The 19,423-nt window shown below is 37.3% G+C and overlaps 1 protein-coding gene across 13 annotated transcripts in view; it reads right to left on the reverse strand.

The window, feature by feature from the left end:
- Positions 1-19,423, reverse strand: part of LOC132101371 (ryanodine receptor 1-like) — a 110,599-nt gene that overhangs the window by 5,983 nt on the left and 85,193 nt on the right. For 5 of the 13 annotated variants that reach the window (XM_059506275.1, XM_059506276.1, XM_059506273.1 and 2 more), the window contains 20 exons: positions 15,746-15,825; positions 15,536-15,612; positions 15,281-15,354; positions 13,479-13,496; positions 9,543-9,623; positions 8,932-9,020; positions 8,654-8,782; positions 8,467-8,571; positions 8,328-8,381; positions 6,211-6,240; positions 5,176-5,205; positions 4,770-4,851; positions 2,580-3,889; positions 2,103-2,182; positions 1,846-2,017; positions 1,596-1,682; positions 1,002-1,313; positions 530-660; positions 398-440; positions 182-315 (listed from right to left, as the gene is read on the reverse strand). In XM_059506275.1, coding sequence (XP_059362258.1) covers positions 182-315; positions 398-440; positions 530-660; positions 1,002-1,313; positions 1,596-1,682; positions 1,846-2,017; positions 2,103-2,182; positions 2,580-3,889; positions 4,770-4,851; positions 5,176-5,205; positions 6,211-6,240; positions 8,328-8,381; positions 8,467-8,571; positions 8,654-8,782; positions 8,932-9,020; positions 9,543-9,623; positions 13,479-13,496; positions 15,281-15,354; positions 15,536-15,612; positions 15,746-15,825 — 3,118 coding nt within the window. The remainder of the gene's footprint in view (positions 1-181; positions 316-397; positions 441-529; positions 661-1,001; positions 1,314-1,595; positions 1,683-1,845; positions 2,018-2,102; positions 2,183-2,579; positions 3,890-4,769; positions 4,852-5,175; positions 5,206-6,210; positions 6,241-8,327; positions 8,382-8,466; positions 8,572-8,653; positions 8,783-8,931; positions 9,021-9,542; positions 9,624-13,478; positions 13,497-15,280; positions 15,355-15,535; positions 15,613-15,745; positions 15,826-19,423) is intronic. The other 8 variants (XM_059506284.1, XM_059506283.1, XM_059506279.1 and 5 more) reach the window with 4 other exon arrangements.

The following is a 19,423-nucleotide window of genomic DNA, read 5'->3' on the forward strand; positions in this document are numbered from 1 at the left end:
TCATTTTGGGGTGGGGTAACCCTTTAAGCAATTGGATTCGTTAGAGCAGTTCCCATCCCTACCTAATGGCATATTTGTTTTTGTGGTATTGAATAATTTTTGTTACTCGCATTGGCTGTGTGGTGACATTGATGACATATTGGTGACACTTATTATGAGTGTGTTTTGCATCTTTCTGTACCATGTGAACATTGAGGGATCAATGTGAGGCTTCTTCTCGTGTGTCATAGCACTGACATCAAGGGATGCTAGATCCATGCCGAGTAGCTCAGCGATTCTTTCTCTACCATAGATATCGCCATACTTCTCTAGCACCTACAATACAGACACACCATAGACATGCTCAGTCACCGACATCTCTCAATACATCTACACACCAGTATTGTAAGCTCCTGACCTTTCTCTTCACAAATTTGTCCCAGTAGTTGTTCGGGAAAGACCTGAGTGGAAAATGAAAGGGAATTACTGATTGCAGTCACAGGGATACTTGCTTATAAATTTAGAAATATTAATAATATAGTAGTATTACGGTGTATTGAGGACAAGTCTGTCCCACTGGCCCTTGATGTCATCATCTTCTGGTTGTTCAGTCACGTACAAACCGTCAAACTCTAGTTTACGGGCTAGTTCCTTCTCTCTCTTAAAGATGACCAAAGGAACCTACACATATGCGAAAACGTTAGCAGCTCACACTAGCTTAACCAAGTGAAAATAAATATTTCACACCAAAATTACATTTCTGTCATAATTTACTCAATACATGACAGAAGGCTTCAGAGGAATATAGAATATAGTTTACAAGTTGTACGGACACACATTTATGACACTTCATGGGTACTTTTTAGTCATTTAATGCTTTCGTTGTTTGGAAAAGAGCAGTGTTGACACTCTTGACACATCTCTTCATGTCTCACAGAAGAAAGTAAGTCATACAGGTTTGAAATGACATGAGGGTGAGTAAATGATGACAGAATTCAGTGACAGAATCCAGGGCTCCTGACCTTCAGACAGTTGTAGCCGATGATACAGAGGAAAGAAATGATGGTGTGTAATATAGAGAAGAAGGCCAAAGCGGGTTCCATATATCCAGTGCTCTCTTCCAGGAAGAAGTAAACAAACCCTTCTTCCTCATCTTCCTCTCCATTCTCCTCCATTCCAGAACCTTCAGCTTCTCCAGCAGAGCCCTCAAAGATCCCAGAGCCCTCAAACACACCAGAGCCTTCAAATACAGCAGAGCCTTCAAATACTCCAGAACCCTCAAACATAGCCGAACCCTCAAACTCTTCCTCTTCTCCAGGTGGGCTGTCAGATACCTGCGGAGGAATGGCTAGCTTAAGTCCAATTTGTTCTTGAAACAAATTACAGAAAATCACATGGCTGTAAAGTGTTTTCTTGAAGTGTTCAATTTATTTATTTATTTTATTTTTTTGCTGTTAAATTGCAAGGAAACCCTTTGTAGACCAGCCTGTAGAATGCATAATAAATGCATGTTAACTAAAAATGCTAAATAAATAATGAATCAAATAAAAATTCAGACCACCCTTGGGGCTCCCAAGACTTCATTTAGAAAAATCCTGTTTTATTATCATACTGACCCTGTAGAAGAGCAGAATGAAGTTGAGTGCAAAGGCAATGAAGAGAGCCAGGAAGCGCAGGTTGTAGAAATTGCGAGACAGATAGTTCTAGAAGAGAAAGTGGATTACCTTTTAGATGCAATCAGAATCAAAAGTTATGAATGAAAAATGTTAATAATATAATGTAATATAATATAACTGAATTAAACATGAAACAACATTCACTCTACATGACAGTGAAAGGTGTATACAGATAAATAATTGTAATTACCATGAACTTGTTTCTTTGGACTTCCAGTTCATTCCAGAGTTCAAAGCCCTCTTCCTCTTGCTTCTTGCCTTTCTTTGCTTTAGCCTTTGCTTTTTTCACCTCTTGCTCTTCATCTGTTTTTTCTTCTGGCTCAGGTTCTGCCTCCTTCTCTGCCTTCTCTCCATTTTCATCACTTTGATGGACAGAAGGATAAGATGAATTTGTAGGTGAATAAGAAGACTTTTCACCAATTAAAGTCTTTGATTCCCATTACTTACTCTGCTTTTTCCGGTTCAGGGGTTGTTTCTTCCTCTACTTTCTCCTCTTCTACTGCTTTTCCCTCTCCTTCCTCAACCACCTGAAATACCCACAGGAGAGGAATATGTAGACTGAGAGATTTTGATTATGAGTCTACAAAGCAAGAAGCACCATTATATTTGACAAAGAGAAGGAGAACAATGTTGAAACGTGATGAGGGATGTTCACTCTTAAGTTGCAGTCACATTAGCACAATTCAGGCAAAATTTCACAGGTTAAAAAGGTCCATAGTATGTTGTCTACAATGATGTGATGTACGTATGAAGCACCACTCACACAGAAGTCATGTGATTAACTTAAATATTTTACCCTCACATTACGTTCCTGACTAAGTAATTCCCGACTAATTCCAACTAAAACTATTGGATTTCCCCTGTGAAAGTTCACTGAGTAAAGATAACATCTTTAGACTATAAATACAAAACTCTTCTTCTCACCAGTTTCCTCTTCAGCAGTGGGCTGCCTTCTGGAGTCGGAGGCTCCTCTGGCTCAGTTTCTCCCATATCTCCTAAACCACCGTGAGGACCAAAACCAGGTCTTCCACCATCATCCTCTTCTCCTTCTTCTGCTTCCTCCTCTCCTACTCCTGTTCCCTCCTCTCCCTCACCAGCTCCGCCTGATTCTTGAACTTTTCTTGCTCCTGGCTCAGGTGGAAGGTCACCGTGCACCTCATCTTGAGTTGGGTCGGGCATGTTAGTAAGGATCTCTGTCAATGTCATCTTCTTAGCTCCCTCCACCAGACCTCCTCCGAAGAGAGTGTTCCAGATGAGCATGAAGAAACCTCGGCAGACACTGTAGATGAAGTGCAGGATGCCAAAGAGGACAGTATAGAGGAACATGACCAGACCAACAATCATGTCCTTTATGGTCATTTTCCTGATTTTGCGGTAACGGCGTCTGAGATTGCGGAAAGTGAAGAGGCTGATGAAGTCCATTACGCTCTTGATGAAGTCTGAAAAGGCTGAGCTGGATTCAAGTGGTGCTGCTTCTCCATTCCCTTCATCTCCTTCACCCTCTCCATTCCCGCCACCACTGCTCTCCTCCTCATCTTCTTCGTCCTCATCTTCAATCACCTCCTCTTCCTGCTCTGAGATCTGCGAGGCAATGTTCATCTCAAAAATGGTGTCCTCGCAGAAGTTCACAAAGAGCTCCATCTTCTCAGACTCACCACCCTCATTGACGACATCAAAGATGAACTGCCGCTTTGACTCTCTGACCTGAGGCATCTCCCACTGGTTGCGGTTGGCCTCGCTGATTTCAAAGTAGATCCGTTCTATCCTCTTGCCGGCACCCATGATCTCGATACGGCCCAGGAAGGGTCGGAAGTAGTTGAGCACACTCTCAGCTTGCTCCAAAAAGTTCTGCAAGCGAGTGTCATGAGGAACATGCTCAGACAGGTTGGTGAGTAGCACAGCAATGTTGAAGCCGATGTCTTTGGCTGGCTCTTGGAAACGATCTGCAAACTCCTCAAAATTGATCATCTCATTCTCATCGGCTTCAGAGCAAGACAGCAGGAACTGGATCTCAGATGGAGTGTATTGCTTCTGACTGTCCATAGCCTTGGAGAAGTCTTTCTTGGAGATAAGGCCACGAGGGTCCGTCACATAGTCACGGAAGGCATCCGATGCCACAATGTCCTTCAGTTTGAGGAACATGTCAAAGAACTTGAGAATCATCTCTACGTTGCTGGATGACTCAACCAGCATGTCAACCATCTGACGAGCGATTGTGCCATTCACAATGTTACCTGTAACAATACAAGAAAAAGCAGGCTGTAGATCATGACTTAAATGATTAGTTCACTTCCACAATAAAACATTTCCTGATAATTCAATGATATTCATGTCTTTCTTTCTTCAGTCACAAAGAGTTTTTTAGAGGAAAATATTCCAGGATTTTTATCCCTATAGTGAACGTTAATGGTGCCCAACGGGTCCAAAGGTCCAAATTGCAGTTTTAATGCAGCTTCAAAGGAATCTACATGATCCCACCTGAGGAATAAGGGTCTTATTTAGCTAAATTATTTTTCATTTTCTAAAAAAAAGTTTTTTCTGCAATGTGCGTCCATGACTTAACACATTACATAATCATGATGGAAAAGCACATTAGTTCTTTTCTGTGTACTTCTGTTCAAAAAGGTAGGCTAAGGTGAAAAACTCCATCTCATTTTTTTCCTCCAATTTTAAAACCGGCTGACATCATTTTACCTTCTTATGTAAAAGACCTTTGACTTTCTTTGCATGTTCGCTTTGTAAACACTGAGTTGGTACTTCTGCCTATGTCATGTGTGACCTTTTCAATGTGACAATTATTTTGTGACTATTTTATTTTTTTAAATAGTTTTGCTAGTTAAGACCCTTATGACTGGGATCATGTAGAGTCACTTGAAGCTTCAATGAAACTGCAATTTGGACCTTCAACCTCTTGGCCACCATTTAAGTCCACTATATGGAGAAAAAATTTCCTCAAAAACCTTAATTTATTTTTGACTGAAGAAAGAAAGACATGAACGTCTTGGTTGACATGAGGGTGAGTAAATGATCAGGACATTTTTATTCTGGAAGTGAACTAATCCTTTAAATGGCTTTACAGATTAAAGTCAAATTTGATGGACAGATATTTATTACCCTCTAACAGAGAGAGAAGCATCACCACCATGTCCTTCTGCAGATCCAGAAGCTCCTTCAACAGACCAATCTGGCTGGAGTCCTGTTTCACACAACCAGATTCAGACACACAACAAAATAAAAATAAAAATTGTTATCTAAACTCTAAACTACAAAATCGTTATCACTTATAGAGCGCATAAAAAGATCTTTCAGCTCACATATATTACTGGTACTCCATAGTTTTTAATATAATATGCAGTATGGAACCATGAAAAGAGAGTTTTTCAGAGAACACCAAATCTCCTGATCAGGCTAAATTTGTGTGTAAATTTTAGTGGCATAAATGAAATATTTATGTATTTATTTATTTATTTGGGTTGGGGGGGGGCACTATTGGGACAATTTCCACCTACTCTCAGCTTACCTCAGAATGTGTTCTACTCCAGAAATGATCCTGGGTTTGCGTTTATAAACAGACACAAACATTGCATCACATACTGTAACCTAACATCTAACACAGGGACATTTAGAAATGGATATGATGATAAAACAGCCTGAAGCAGATGTCAGTCCTGGCATAGATGAGGACTATCATATTCTTTATGACTTTGTATCAGCAAAATATTGCCACAAAGTGGCATAGTGCGTAATTCCTATTATTAACAATAAATATCTAGGTTCTTTGCAAGCACATTTTATATGTGCCTAGCTAATGGTCTAAGCATATGAAGTAAAGCCAGCAGACACATAAACAGTCTTTCATACAAAACTATATCACACACCTGCAAACACAGTAAACACAGCAACATGTTTAACAACAAAAGAGCACAAAGGCCTGCACATACACATAAAGAAAGATTAGAAGAATCTCACAAAACTGCAAAATCAAAAGCAAAAAGAAAAAAATAAATGGTATATTGTTTCATAGGTTCATAATACAATATTGCAATGAATATCATTAGGTTTAGGCTAATTTTAATTGGACAAATACAATAAAATAAAAATAAAAAAATACACATATGAATGCACTTTTTATACTTTTTAAAATGTGACCCAGACGTGATCTTGACAGGTTTTGTGAGATTTACGCAGTATTGTACAGATTTCTTTAGAATGTGTGTCTGTATATGAAAAATTGAACATAGTGCAGGTCGAGGGAAATACATTTCCTCTACAAGTGAGCAACAGCAGTAACATTGCATAGTGACGACTCCCTCAGCTCCAGTATATCAAAATAAACCCAACAAGGTTAAGACTGCTTTCAGAAATTCAACACTGATACAGTGGGGACAGAGGGAATGTACAAAAAATTGCAAGTGAAAACACTTGCAGAAAACGTGCCGACACATAAGCAATACAACGGAAACAGGAAGCAAAGAAGAAACTGTTCTGTGTACTGTGAACGTGTGTGGAAAGCAGTGCACAAGTGTAAGATGGAAGCAAAAACAAAGATCCTTACGCCATTTCGGAGTCCAGGGTCAGGGTGCATCTGGCAGGGTTACACATCAGAATAAAAATGTTACCCATCAACATTTTTAATACATTTTTGTATTTTGTATTGATTTTGTATCTCCAACTCTCTTAGATATATTTCCTCATTCAATTTATTATTATAATTTTTTTTGCATGTCTGTTTTATAGTCTCTCACGTCGTTTTATGCAGAAAAACAGGGCAAAGCTGTTTTATATTAAAATTAAGTAAATTTAGTTGAAATATAAGCTCATTACAGTTAAGTTGGCCTTGTCAATTTGTTTTTTAAGAACCAACTTTGACAGGAGGGCATTGATCTTTCGACAGACTGGAGTCTGACTGGAGACAGGTAAATCAGCCATATTCACATTTTTGAAGCCTGAGAGCTGAGGGAGAGATTCTCAATTTTAAGAAATACAAAAATGAAGTACACAGGTACCAGATGTGTAACACACAGAACAAAATCAAACAACACAACAGAAAGGTTACGTGAAACAACACATGATTAAAGATTATAGAGCATCAACATTCACGTCACACTTGTGAACATGTTCCACATTCATGGATTAGTGGCGATACTGGACTAAACATTTATATAATAGAATAAAAACAATGTGAAATACAATACATTCGATAATCCACTACAATCAAGCTTGGAAATAGTGATCAGCCAATAAACTGAGACAAATTCTACACTATTTAAAATCTCAGTTACATTTAAGAAAAGCTTGCCATAAAACAGATGATACTCTAAAGAAATGTAACAACCAAGGGCCAGTTTTACTATCAGCTTGCAATAGCACAAACTGTCTTTTGCCATTAAAATAGTAGTCAGGATTTTCAAAGACACTTTTAGCACTGAAAAGGCACTGTTATTTTTGCGCCTGACCTTATTGAATATGCATTTGTAGGAGTTTCCCTTTCAGACGCAATACTTTTGGGAGGAGAGAATTTAAATGTAAAAAAATGTATCGCAAATTTTCACAATTTATGCAACGCAACTTGCTAAGGTTATGCTCGTCAAATTACTGGTATTTGCGCCATTATTTAACACCCCCCCAAAAAAAATTCTAACTATTTTGCACTTGAAATGGCTGCAATTGTTGTTGCTAGGAGAAGACACTGTAGCTTGGTAGAACAGAGGATTTTTCCAAATTTCGGAATGTCAAAAGAACACATTCTCCGAACATGTCATTTGCCAAGCCATGTTATTTTTAATTTGCTTCAGGAAATAGAAGATGTCTTGGAACCCTCAACTAGGAGGAGTTACCCAATACTAGCTCTATCAAAACTTCTTGCAACCCTTAATTTTTTTTCCATATTTGGCCTGTTGTTCTTTTTAACTTACTGTGGCTTCTTTATTTATTTTTTTATTTGCGACTTCGCTAATTTGCGCTGCGCTTTGTATATTGCATTGGTCGATATGTAAATAAGATGTTGTGTCTGTGTTCTTACATTTGTGCATGTGTTAGTAAATCTCTCGTCAAGAATTTTCCACACCCATCAGCGCTGTTTCAGAATTGCATTTGGAATTTGAGCTGTTTAGTAAAACTGGCCCCAAGTCTCTTTATAAGGTTTAATACTCCAATACTATGTTTTAATAACCACAGTCAACACCAAATTAGTAAACGGATCAGTAACTTGTTAAAACAAGTATTAAATAAAACTTTAATTAATTAATGAATTAGACTATGCATAGTTAAACATTAGTACTGAGAAAAAAATGCAACCTCCAAAACAAGAGAAAATATTCTTCATCAGTCTACTCTGACCATACTTGCATAGAATATATATATGTACATGTACTGTATTACATGCATTCGACTTCCATTCTGTTGCATAAATCATAAGCTCAATGCAAGTTAAACACTACAAAAATGTACATTTGGAACATTTAACATCCGAATATTCCTGCTCTTAAAATGCTTTCACAATTTTTTTTTTGCAAAAATACTACAAAATATACAAAAAAAAAAAAACCTAAATAAAAATAATGCATTTTTTTCTCTGATTTCCTCTGTGTAAAGCTGGTGAAATTATGTTTTGATTTTAGATTAGGCAAAACTCAATGTCAAGTATTTGAATGCCAAAATAAAACAACATACAGATGATACTGATTCAGTGTTGATGGAACCTTTTCTGGAAATATCCGAGGTCTTCTAGGTGCAATAAAATTGATCAATATAATAAGATTTATCAGTCACGTTAGAGGTGTTTGTGTGCACTCAAAGTGTGTGTTCCTACCTGTGCTAGCTTCATCATCATGTGCGCGAACACGTGCAAGAAGCCCACCACGGCATCCCACAATCTGCTGTGAGCCAGAGACTGCTGATTACCAGTGCAAGGACCCTGTGGTGAAGAAACAAAAAGAAAAAAAAAGATAAACTATGCAAGTTTGAAAGAGCTTGACTGCACATGGTGACATCAGTACCTGGATATACTCAGTCAGGCTGTTGAAAACCTGTTTAGCAACTGTCATTGCCTTCGAAAAGTTTCTTTTGCCTGGTTCATCAATGATATCCTTCCCAGAGTAATACCAGTAGAAGTCACTGATAGACTCCTGAGACAGAAAAGAAGACCGAGTGAGGACAATTATTCACCTTATTTGTTTTCCTGTTCTCATACGCAATGCCATTAACACATTCTTAAGTGTCCAAATACTTTTGGTGCTAGTATATGTAGACGAAGTCAGGCGAGATGAAGCTATACCTGCAGTCTGAGCAGATAGTCAACCGTGCAGATGATGATGTTGATCGTAGTCGTGCTGCCTGTCTGTGTGCGCAGATAGTTCTGGAAATCTGGAGAAACACGGTAATGCAAAACCAGCTGTTCTTTTAAATAATTAGGCATTTCATTTTTAGGCATTGTTTGGGGTCAGTGAGATTTTTTATGCCTTTGAAAGAAGTCACTGTGCTTATCAAGGCTGCATTTATTTGATAAAAAATACAGCAAAATTAATAAATAAATAAGTAATATTGTGAAATATTATTACATTTTAAAATAATATAATAAAATGCCATTTGTTATTTTTTTCAGGATTCTTCAATGAACACACAATGTTTTATTTTATTTTATTTTTTTGACATTTTAAAAGTGTTCTAAATGTTCATTTTGATCAATTGAATCTGTTCTTGGTGAATTAAAGTTAAAGTGATACAGTGTATTTGTAGTGCAAGGGCTTTGAGATGTGATGAGATGTTCTTGTTTTTGGAACACATCTTTTCCTGATCTCATGATTTTCTCTTCAAACACTAGAGCGAGTTAACAGAAGTGGTGGAGGAAGTGTTCAGAAGCATTAGTCTACATCTCAGGAAGCTCACCGTTGTTGTGGCCTTCACAAAGCAGCTGCAGGAAGCGAAAAAGGTCACAAGTGAATTCATCATCTGCCATCACTTTCTCTTCTAAACAGGGACACACACATACACACAGCATGAATGTGCGAGAAGAACTCCTAAACAGTGCTTTACTGTATGATAGTTTGAACTACACTCTAGACACCTAGACATCTAGATAGACAATTTTCTTTTCTTGTTTATATTACAGAGATAGTTAACCCCAAAATAAAACTCCTGTCATTGTTTACTTTCCCTTGTGATATTTTAAACCCATATGCCATTTTCCATGCCATCTGAGTTCAGGCAGAAGGGAAGTGAAAAATAAATACATTAAAATAAATTTGAAATACATTTATTTCCTGCTAAGTATACTACAAAAACATCATCACATTTATGTACTTAATAAAATACCCTGCAATTGTACTTTTAGTATACTAAACTGGTATACCTAAAGTCTGCTAATTTTGTACTTAATGCATTTTAATTGTGCAGAAGTAGTGTTGAGAAGTCCAGCTAAAGATATACTGAAGTATGTTTGAGTGTGCTAAAGTGAAATCATTGCAAATTTAGTTTTTGCATTAAATACTGATGTTTTTCAAAAAGATCACACAATCCTCATCAGCTGTGACATTAAAACATATTTTAGGCTTAATATCAAGAAATGTGCATTGTGCACAAGTAATACTCCAAATAAAGTTGAATTATATTTTTTATACCAGTAATTCTCAAGGGATATATCAGTAAATATGTTAATAGATTTGAACTATACTTAGTATATTGCTATGGTAGATATATACTAACATATTGACGATATTAGTATATAGGTTTGAACTACTTAAAGCACGTAGCATCATTCAAAACCATTCAAAAGTTTGGGGTTAATATGATTTTTGAATGGTTTTTAAGATGCCTCTTATGCTCACCAATGCTACATTTATTTGATTAAATACCATTGTGAAATACTATTAAAGTTAAACATTTAGATTTTTTATATATTTCTGTGATGCAAAAACTATTTTCAGCATAATTAATCCAGTCTCCAGTGTCACATGTGTCACATTCCTTCAGAATCACTCTAAACTTTTCGTATTGGCAAAAATGTTTGTGCTGAAAACAATATTGCATTTTTTCCCCCAAGACTTTTACATGAATAGAAGGTTTAAAAAAACAGCATTTATTTAAAACAGAAATCTTTTTAATTTATGTTTGATCAATTTAATGCATCCTTTTTTAATCATTTCTGAATAATCTCTGCATATTTTTTTATTGACCCCCAAACTTTCGAAGAATTTATCAATTTTGTTTCATTTAACAAAATAACAGCATATGGGTTTGGGACGACACAAGGGTGAGTGAGTAATGATATAATTTAAATTTTTGGGTGAACTATCCCTTCACTTTTCAGGGTGATTAGGGTGTCTGTGAGTACAGTATAACCATTCACAGCACTTTCAGCCCAGCTATTAGCATGTTAGTGAACCACAAAGACCAGCTGTGGCACATCCGTTTAGCTGTTCACTGCAGAACAGACCAGCAAACGTGGAAAGGGGAGGCAGAGACCTGATGTCCACACTGAATCCACAGACTAAAGCCCTCCCCTCTCTCAGAATGGCAACACTAGTAGACACACACACACACACATAGAAAATATGGAACAGGGATATAATATAACGGACACGGAACATGGATAAACACAACGGACACTGAAATGACACACTACACGGTGAGATCTTCATGAAGGACACAAATGGAGAAGAAGACAAGACCTGAACAAAAAACAGCACACAGACCCACAATCATGCAAAACAGATCTACTGCACTCCTGGAGGTGTGGGAAAGAAGTGGAGGGGAGAGATGAGCCAGAAGTAATGTGCTACAAAGGATATATGATGGAATAAGACACTATTTGACAAGAGTAAGACTAATAAGAAAAACATAAAAAATACCACTACGTGAAAAAAAAAGAAAATTATCTTTAAAAAATTAAGTTATTTTTCTGAATAAAATACATTCAGAGATGTCAAGAAATGGAGAGTAATACATTTCATACACATCACACAGATTTGGGGCCCAATATATATCAGTCCGGGAGTGAATATCTGGAAACGAGGTTAGCTAGATAAAAATAAAATAAAATAAAAAAACATTGAAAACAAAAACAGGTGTCACGAAAAAAAGTGCACTGCTATGTCATTAAAACACATTTCAAATAATTAACTTATGCAAATGTACTGTCAATTGCAGTATAATTTAATTTAATTATAATAATTAATAAAATACAGTTGTAATTATTATTAATGAATCCTATTTTTTGTCATAGAAATCATGCATTACATTTAGGCCATCTATAGTTTCAGGATGCACTTGCTAGTAGGATATAAGTCAAGTCAACTGTACAGCATGGATGAATGTTAAGTCAGCAAGCTGTTAATTTAAACTTGAATAGCTTATATTAATCTGTAGGCCTGTTTAACCTTCAAGATATTCACTTTGAAATGCTCTCCATAAAGCTCTCAAAATTGGATCACTCCACTGGGGTTTAACATTGATAAGCATTTGCTTGAATGTTCTGGGTCCAAATTCATGAAAATCTTCATTAGATATCTACTAAGAAAAAGGTTCCTTTGTGCAATTCATGAAAAATCGTCTTTTTTTTTTTTATATGATAACGGTGGTAAGGAGCTTCTTGCCCAAGACTCGCTGTTCAAATACTCAAAAGTACAATAATAATAAGCGCACACTTTTTTCATTCTACTGTAACTGGCATTTTCAGAACTTTGTGTCACTTTTTTTTTTTAAGTTAGAGGACTTTAAGAAGCAATTAAGAGCTTTCTTTACCACAGCCTTCAAAACATTCTTAATACTTTAATATTAAAACTATTGTATTCTTAATTTAGAAATAAGAAGAAAATAGCAGTGAATCTGGTCCCTTGAGGGTTCTTAGGGTGTTGCAAGACAGTTGCTAGGGTATTTTGGGTGATTGGGTTTACAATTGTTTTAACGTCCACCAGGCCAAAAAGGACTGCTAATTGTAAACCTACTTAATATACTAATAGCACACTTCTACTCAAAATTACTTGGAACTACTCAAAATGACTCGATCATTCACGTCAGAAACACAAGAGGTGTAAGACGAGATTTGGAACATTTTATGGAGAGCGACTGATGGAGAGCAAATCATGGGCAAACTTTATAAGAATGACATGGAAGATGACTTTTGTTAATGTTACTGATGTCCACTAACGAAGGTTAAAAAATGCTATAGAGAATAAACACTAAATAATTTCTACGGTATAATGTGCCATGTCAGACGCTTTCGTCTTCTGAAGTAAACATGGCACCTCATTATTTGAAAGAATGGTTCAAATAATGTTAGATGGCTCATTTTAGGGGATAAAGGACTTGGGGAGTTTCCTGAATCTGCAAATCATTTCATGGTTTTGGTGACACTGGTCACCACAGTTCTCTGTGATCTCCTCAGAGAAAACTGATCAGAAAGAAAAGAAAAGACAAATGTCTTTCTTTCCATTCAATCAGTCAGTGAATGCTGGAGTTACAGTAGATCTGTGACGGAGCACTCAAGGGCAAAGTGCAAACTTTACAGCCATTGCAATAGCACAGGAAAATCTGTATAAGAAAACCTCTCAGAAAACAGAAGAATTGCATTACAGTTACATAATGTGGAATCCATCTCTTGTTTTATAAGAATCGAAAAGGAGTTGGCTGCCCCAAAACATTTGCAATGACTGAAAAGAGTTCTCTTTTAAGTTCCCTTGAGTACGAAATGAAATGCAGGTAAACTACACACCAACAAAAGGAGATCTTCACAATGTAAGAGCTGAAAAAAGGAGGAAGACAGGAGGAGATGGGACAGAAGGAAAGAGGGAGTGCTGATAAATATATAGAGACAAAATTATTTACCACGCTCTAGCTTGATGTCTGAAAAACAAAGAGGAAAGAAGAAGAGGAAAGGTGTATACAGGGAGGTTGGGAATGTGATGGTGGTAGGAAGAAAGAGAGAGAGTCAGTGAGTTGGACATTGTAGGATTGTAGGCTTCCGGCATGGGAAATATAATAGACTAATACAAACAGGTACGCTACGATGCTTCTGTAAGAAACAAAGATAATGCAAATTAAACACTCTAACACAAACAGTCTAAGTCTTACACATACAGAGTGGAAATGTCACCTGTGGACCAAAAAAATCATATGATAAAGTAAAAATCTGCAATAAACAATGTCTTAATCAATATTTTTGTAGAGTTTTGCAGTAAAAAATATCTAAAGAGGCAAAGCTGAAATATACTTGTTTTCAAGAAATACATACTGAATTAAGTTTATTTTTCTCACACCAATGGCAAATTATTTAAGCATACACCTCATTCAGTTTTGTTAGATTTATGCTTCAGACAAGTAAAATGCCAATGGGCTAAGAAAATAAACTTTAAAAATATATATTTTCTAAAAAAAAGTCTAATTATCCTATACAATTTGTCTTATCAAGTAAGATAGATATTCATACAAGACATAAGACAAAAATACTGATTAAGAAATGTATATATATATATATATATAAGAGCTGGGTATAACGGGTTACACAGTAACTTAGCATTACTGTAATTTCATTACCTTTCCTGGTAACACAGTAATGCGTTACATTTTAAATTTATGTAATTTGATTACAGTTACTTATGCCAATAAAATTACATTACTTAAGTAACAAATGCAGTGTTAAAAATTATGAAGTAAAAATCATGTTTTGCACGTCAGTATGCCCTTTAATAAATCACTGGAGAATGTGAGCTAAAATGCAGGTTGTGTGTGATATAGGTGAGCTCAGACGGGAAAGACACAGAGACTGAATGCAGAAAGCACACCCTATTTGTTTTATTTATTTTACAAAACAAAACAAAAAAGATTTGTAGATATTGGGAATGTAGTGTAGCACGTCCTGATTTTGCTGAGTTAGATGTGTTCCTAGGTCAACATATTTTGTTGACCCTGGAACAACATTTTCCTCCAAAAATGTATTCTTGACCATATCCCTACACCTAAACCTAACCTTAACCATGAGTAATCCCTAAAATCAGAGGAAATGATGGATGAATGTACAAGCACCAAACAGTGATTTTAAACATAAACTTCACAAAATCTATAAACTGGTTCTTCAAATCTGATTGGTTAATCACAATGTTATTCCAGGGACAACTCACTTGGTAAAATCAGTATCTGTGTGTAGTGTAAGCTATAAAAATAATAGGCTACTCGTGTATTCTTCAGTCATTATTAAATTAATGAAAGAACTATGAGTTTCTCTTTGTAGTGTATTTTCTAGGTTTTACTTGAAAAGTAAAGTAAACGAAAGTAACTTGAAAGTAAAGTAATTAGTAATCTGATTACTTTTTAAATGCAGTAATGTAATCAAATTACAATTTTAAAGAAGTAATAGTAATTTGTAGTGGATAATTTTTTTTGAGTAACTTACCCAACACTGAAAGATATATATATATATATATAAGAACGAAAATAAAAACAACAGATCATCACACAGTAGTATCATGAATCAGCATGGAGGAGTATATATCCTGTTCTCATTTAAATCCTGTTGTGAATGTTTTGAATTTGTCATGCTGAAAATTCTGATATAGTGTGATTGGGTCCTAAACTCATCACTAAAAAGGCGAGAGATCAGAGGATGCAAATCTATGTGATGTTAGACTCACTTGAGCCCTCCTCTGACACCATACCAAGACCATCTGCCTTATTCTGTCTCTCAAACGCATTCAGATCCAGAACACTGTCAACAAACAAAACGTCAAATTTATATTATGCATCTACAGTCTACCAAAAACCTATAGTCAGCAATGTTGAATACAATTTTTGTTGCAAATTTTGCAATACTTCAACATAATTATCAAATAAATAATACTGATCATTTTAAAGTTAACACTAAAGAAAAGAAAGTGATGGCCATGTACCTGCAGGTTTGCATGAGAGCCTGTAGGCTAAGGAAGAAGCCCACATCTTTCTTGTCTTTCAGGTAGTCCAACATCCTCTGGCACAAGACATCAAGACAGTTTTGTCAATGTTGCATTGAGTTAATCTGTTAAGCTTAGCATGGTAACTTCATTTAAGAAATTACACAGGTATATTTATTGCACTAATAGAGTACGGTACTATCAGCTGACCTGCTGAACATCACTGTTGCCACCATTGAGGATGGAGATGCCAAGTTTGAGAGTAGAGGACACCATGGCTCCCGTCTCACCTAAAACACATTACAAGAGACCAAAGCTTGTGTGATTGTTAGTCAGACTGGTAAGGCAATTTAAAGTATAAAGATCTACAAAACTGTTCAAAAGATTGAGGCCAATGAGATTTTTTTGTTTTTGAAAAAAGTCCCTTATGCTCACCAAGGCTGCATTTATTTGATCGAAACCACAATAAAACCACTAATATTGCTAGATATTATTACAATTAAAAATGTGTTTCATTTGAATATATTTTAAAATGTAATTTATTCCTATAAAGGCAAAAGTCGAATCCATTACTCCAGTCTTCAGTGTCACATGATCATTCAGAAACCATCCTAATGTGCTGATTTTTTTTTTATGTAAGAAATCTTACTTGTTATTATGTTGTTTAAAACAGTTGTGCAGCTCCATATATTTGTGGATTGTCAGGATTGTTTGATGAATAGAAAACTCAAAATAACATTTAGAGGTGTCCTATTATGCTCTTTTACAAAGTCTTGATTTTGTTTTGGGGGTGTACTAGAACAGGCTCTCATACAAGGTTGTTAAAAAAAACACATTATTTTTCATATCTCTCTCCCCAGTCTGGCATGAACGGCTCGAATAGTTCATCTATTAAATGAAGGCCAGCCTTCTGAAATACGAAACGAGCTGTGATCGGTTAGCTGGGCCAGTGTGTGCTCCACTTGGCAACTGGTCGGGAAATGTCATGCCCCTTGCCATAGCCGCCTGCTGTGAGCTTCAGTGTAAATATTGCGTCAGAATCAAATCAATTTAAGTGCAACTTAAACCCGGATGATTGTAACCACTCTAAGTTTGTCTGCCTTGGGAAAGCTAGCATGTTTCCAACGGTGATAACATTCATTGCCTTCTCTAGTGCAGCTCAACCAGGTCTCATCCCATTCGCCGGTATTTGTGATATTACAAATCCCAGAAAATATGCGTTGTAGTCCAAACTACAACGTGTAGTCCAAACTACAATGTGTAGAAATCAAATCACGTTGTAGTTTTTGGGATTTCTGTTAAATAAAATATCTCCTTTTGAATTAGACTTTGAACTTTGTAACTTTGTAGATCTTTTTATACTCAAAAAGCAACTTTACAGACTTACTAACGTTGAAAAAGTGAAAAAGCATAAAAGCACCCCTTCAAGTAGAATAGGTACTATTAGTTATATCTTGACAAACACTCTGAATATTTTAGCATGGTAATGGATATGACAATTAATGTATTTGGCGGAACAGTTTGTACTACGCTGCTGCTGCTGGTTATTGCTATTGTTGTAGATTATTGCTGCTGCTGCAAAGCAAGTACAAAAACTTACTACTGCCCATGCATACGCTGATACGGTGCTGTGATTATTTAAAACATTATGCTGCTGCACAAATAACATATACAATAACCATAGCAGATCTATACAGGAGGAGCTGGGGAAGGTGGAGGGTTTCTATAAAGCAAATTTTGTGCCAATATTCAAACAAATCCAGCGTTTTGTAAATAAACAATCTGTTTTGAAAAGAAAAACTTGACTTTCAAACCAATGTAAAGTAATTTGCAAATACAAAACTATTTGAGAGAAAATGCAGTGGTATGGACACTGTGTGTTGCAACTGTGAGACTCATTTGCCTTTTTATGTGGAAACATGGCTTGATTTTTTTTATAAATGCTTGCAGGCAGATTTTCTCACAAATGCAACTGAGCAACTTTCTTTTCCAAAAACAGCAGATGGTGCTGTCAGTCAATTTATGCTAGTCTCCTGAGACCCAAAACACCTGTTTACACAGCTGGCCACAAGGCCTTTGCAAGTATACGTTTCCTCCAGTGAGCCTTCTCGCACAGATTCTCTTCAAGATCAGGGAGGACAAGGAGTAGGTCCGACTTGTGGCACCTTAAGGGCCCATTCGGACCTGGTTCACGGAACTAATGCTCCTCGTGACAGAACCTCCCTGGCAGATTCCTCTTAGAAAGGATCTACTGACTCAGAGACCGGGAACCCTGTGGCATTTGCATCCAGACCTCTAGAAACTTCATGTCCGGTCCATGGACAGGACGCAAAGGTTCTAGGTGACCTACCCCAGGAGGTAGTTGACACCATCACTTCGGTGGGAGCACCGTCTATGAGACATGCTTACGCCTTGAAGTGGAACCTGTTCGTCAAGTGGTGTTCTTCTCACCGAGAAGACCTCAGAAGATGCCTGATCAGAGTCTTGCTGTCCTTTTTGCAGCAAGTGTTGGAGGGAAGGCTGCCTCCCTCCACTCTTAAAAGTCTATGTTGCTGCGATTGCTGCTAACCACGACCCCATGGAAGGGAAATCAGTAGGGAAACATGATCTGGTCATCAGATTCCTTGGGGGGGCGAAAAGTTTAAATCCCTCTATACCCTCTTAGGACCTGTCTCTAGTGCTCAAAGCACTATAGCAGGGCCCATTTGAGCCTTTGTAGTCAGTTGAGCTAAAGTTTCTATCAATGAAAAATCACCAATCCATCATGAAGGTAGTGATTTTTGGGAACGCATTTTTGGTTGACGAATTGTGCCTAGAGTTTGGGCCGACTAACTCCCAGGTAATCCTGAGGCCCCGGCCCATCTATGTGCCAAAGGTTCCCACTTCTCCCTTCAGGGATCAGGTGGGGAGCATGCAAAGGCTGTCCCCAGAGGAGGCAGACCCAGCTCTAGCTTTGCTTTGTCCCATCTGAGCCTTGAGATGGTATATACTGTAGACCGGATACAAAGCTTCAGGACTTCAGATCAGCTCTTTATCTGTTATGAAGGCTGACAGAAGGGAAATGCCGTCTTTAAGCAATGGATGGCCAACTGGATAGTGGATGCCATCACCCTGGCTTATCAGGCACATATCAGACCGGTGTGCTCTGCCGGTCAAGGTTGCAAGCTCACTCTACTAGTATTGCATCCTCCTGAGCACTGGCTCGTGGTGCCTCGCTAACAGATACTTGTAGAGCTGCGGGGTGGGTGACCCCCAACACGATCGCTAGATTCTATAAGTAAACGTCTCTGTGTGGAGCCTGTATCATTCTTTGATATTACTTCAAATGGGTAGATGCAATGAGGTTAAACCACTTCAGAGAGTCCATATGGTAGACTCTGTTTAGCTCCTCCATCCCCTTTGCAGCCAGACATGGTGGAACGTCTAGTGCCATGACCTCATTCGATGAATTTGTGAGAATCGGTAGAGGGCTTGGTTCCGAATGTAGAGACCTAAGTGGATCCCATATGTGTAAAGTCCACGGTATATCTTCAGAGCCTGTGTTTCCCCGGCAGGCTTTCTGCCTCTTGCAAGAGGGTTACAATCACCTCTAATCTTCCATATGCACCTAAATGGTTGTTCATATGTATAAATGCTTCCAAAATCTCTTTCAGGAAGGATGGGGCTTCTGCAATGTTCCAGTTCCAAGTGGAATGGGTAAGTCTTCCCAGTGTTATCTAAAAAGGGGCACAGGAGGCTTGCAGAGGACACTGGAAGGGGCAGCATCCATGGCACTTTGGTAGGGATTCCAATTTGTCAGTCACCAACGTGACCGACTGAAAGGGAATGTCTCGGTTTATTATGTAACCCTCATTCCCTGAAAGAGGGAACGGAGACGTCATGTACCAT

The sequence above is a fragment of the Carassius carassius genome, chromosome 23 (assembly GCF_963082965.1).
Source record: "Carassius carassius chromosome 23, fCarCar2.1, whole genome shotgun sequence".
Taxonomy (NCBI): domain Eukaryota; kingdom Metazoa; phylum Chordata; class Actinopteri; order Cypriniformes; family Cyprinidae; genus Carassius; species Carassius carassius.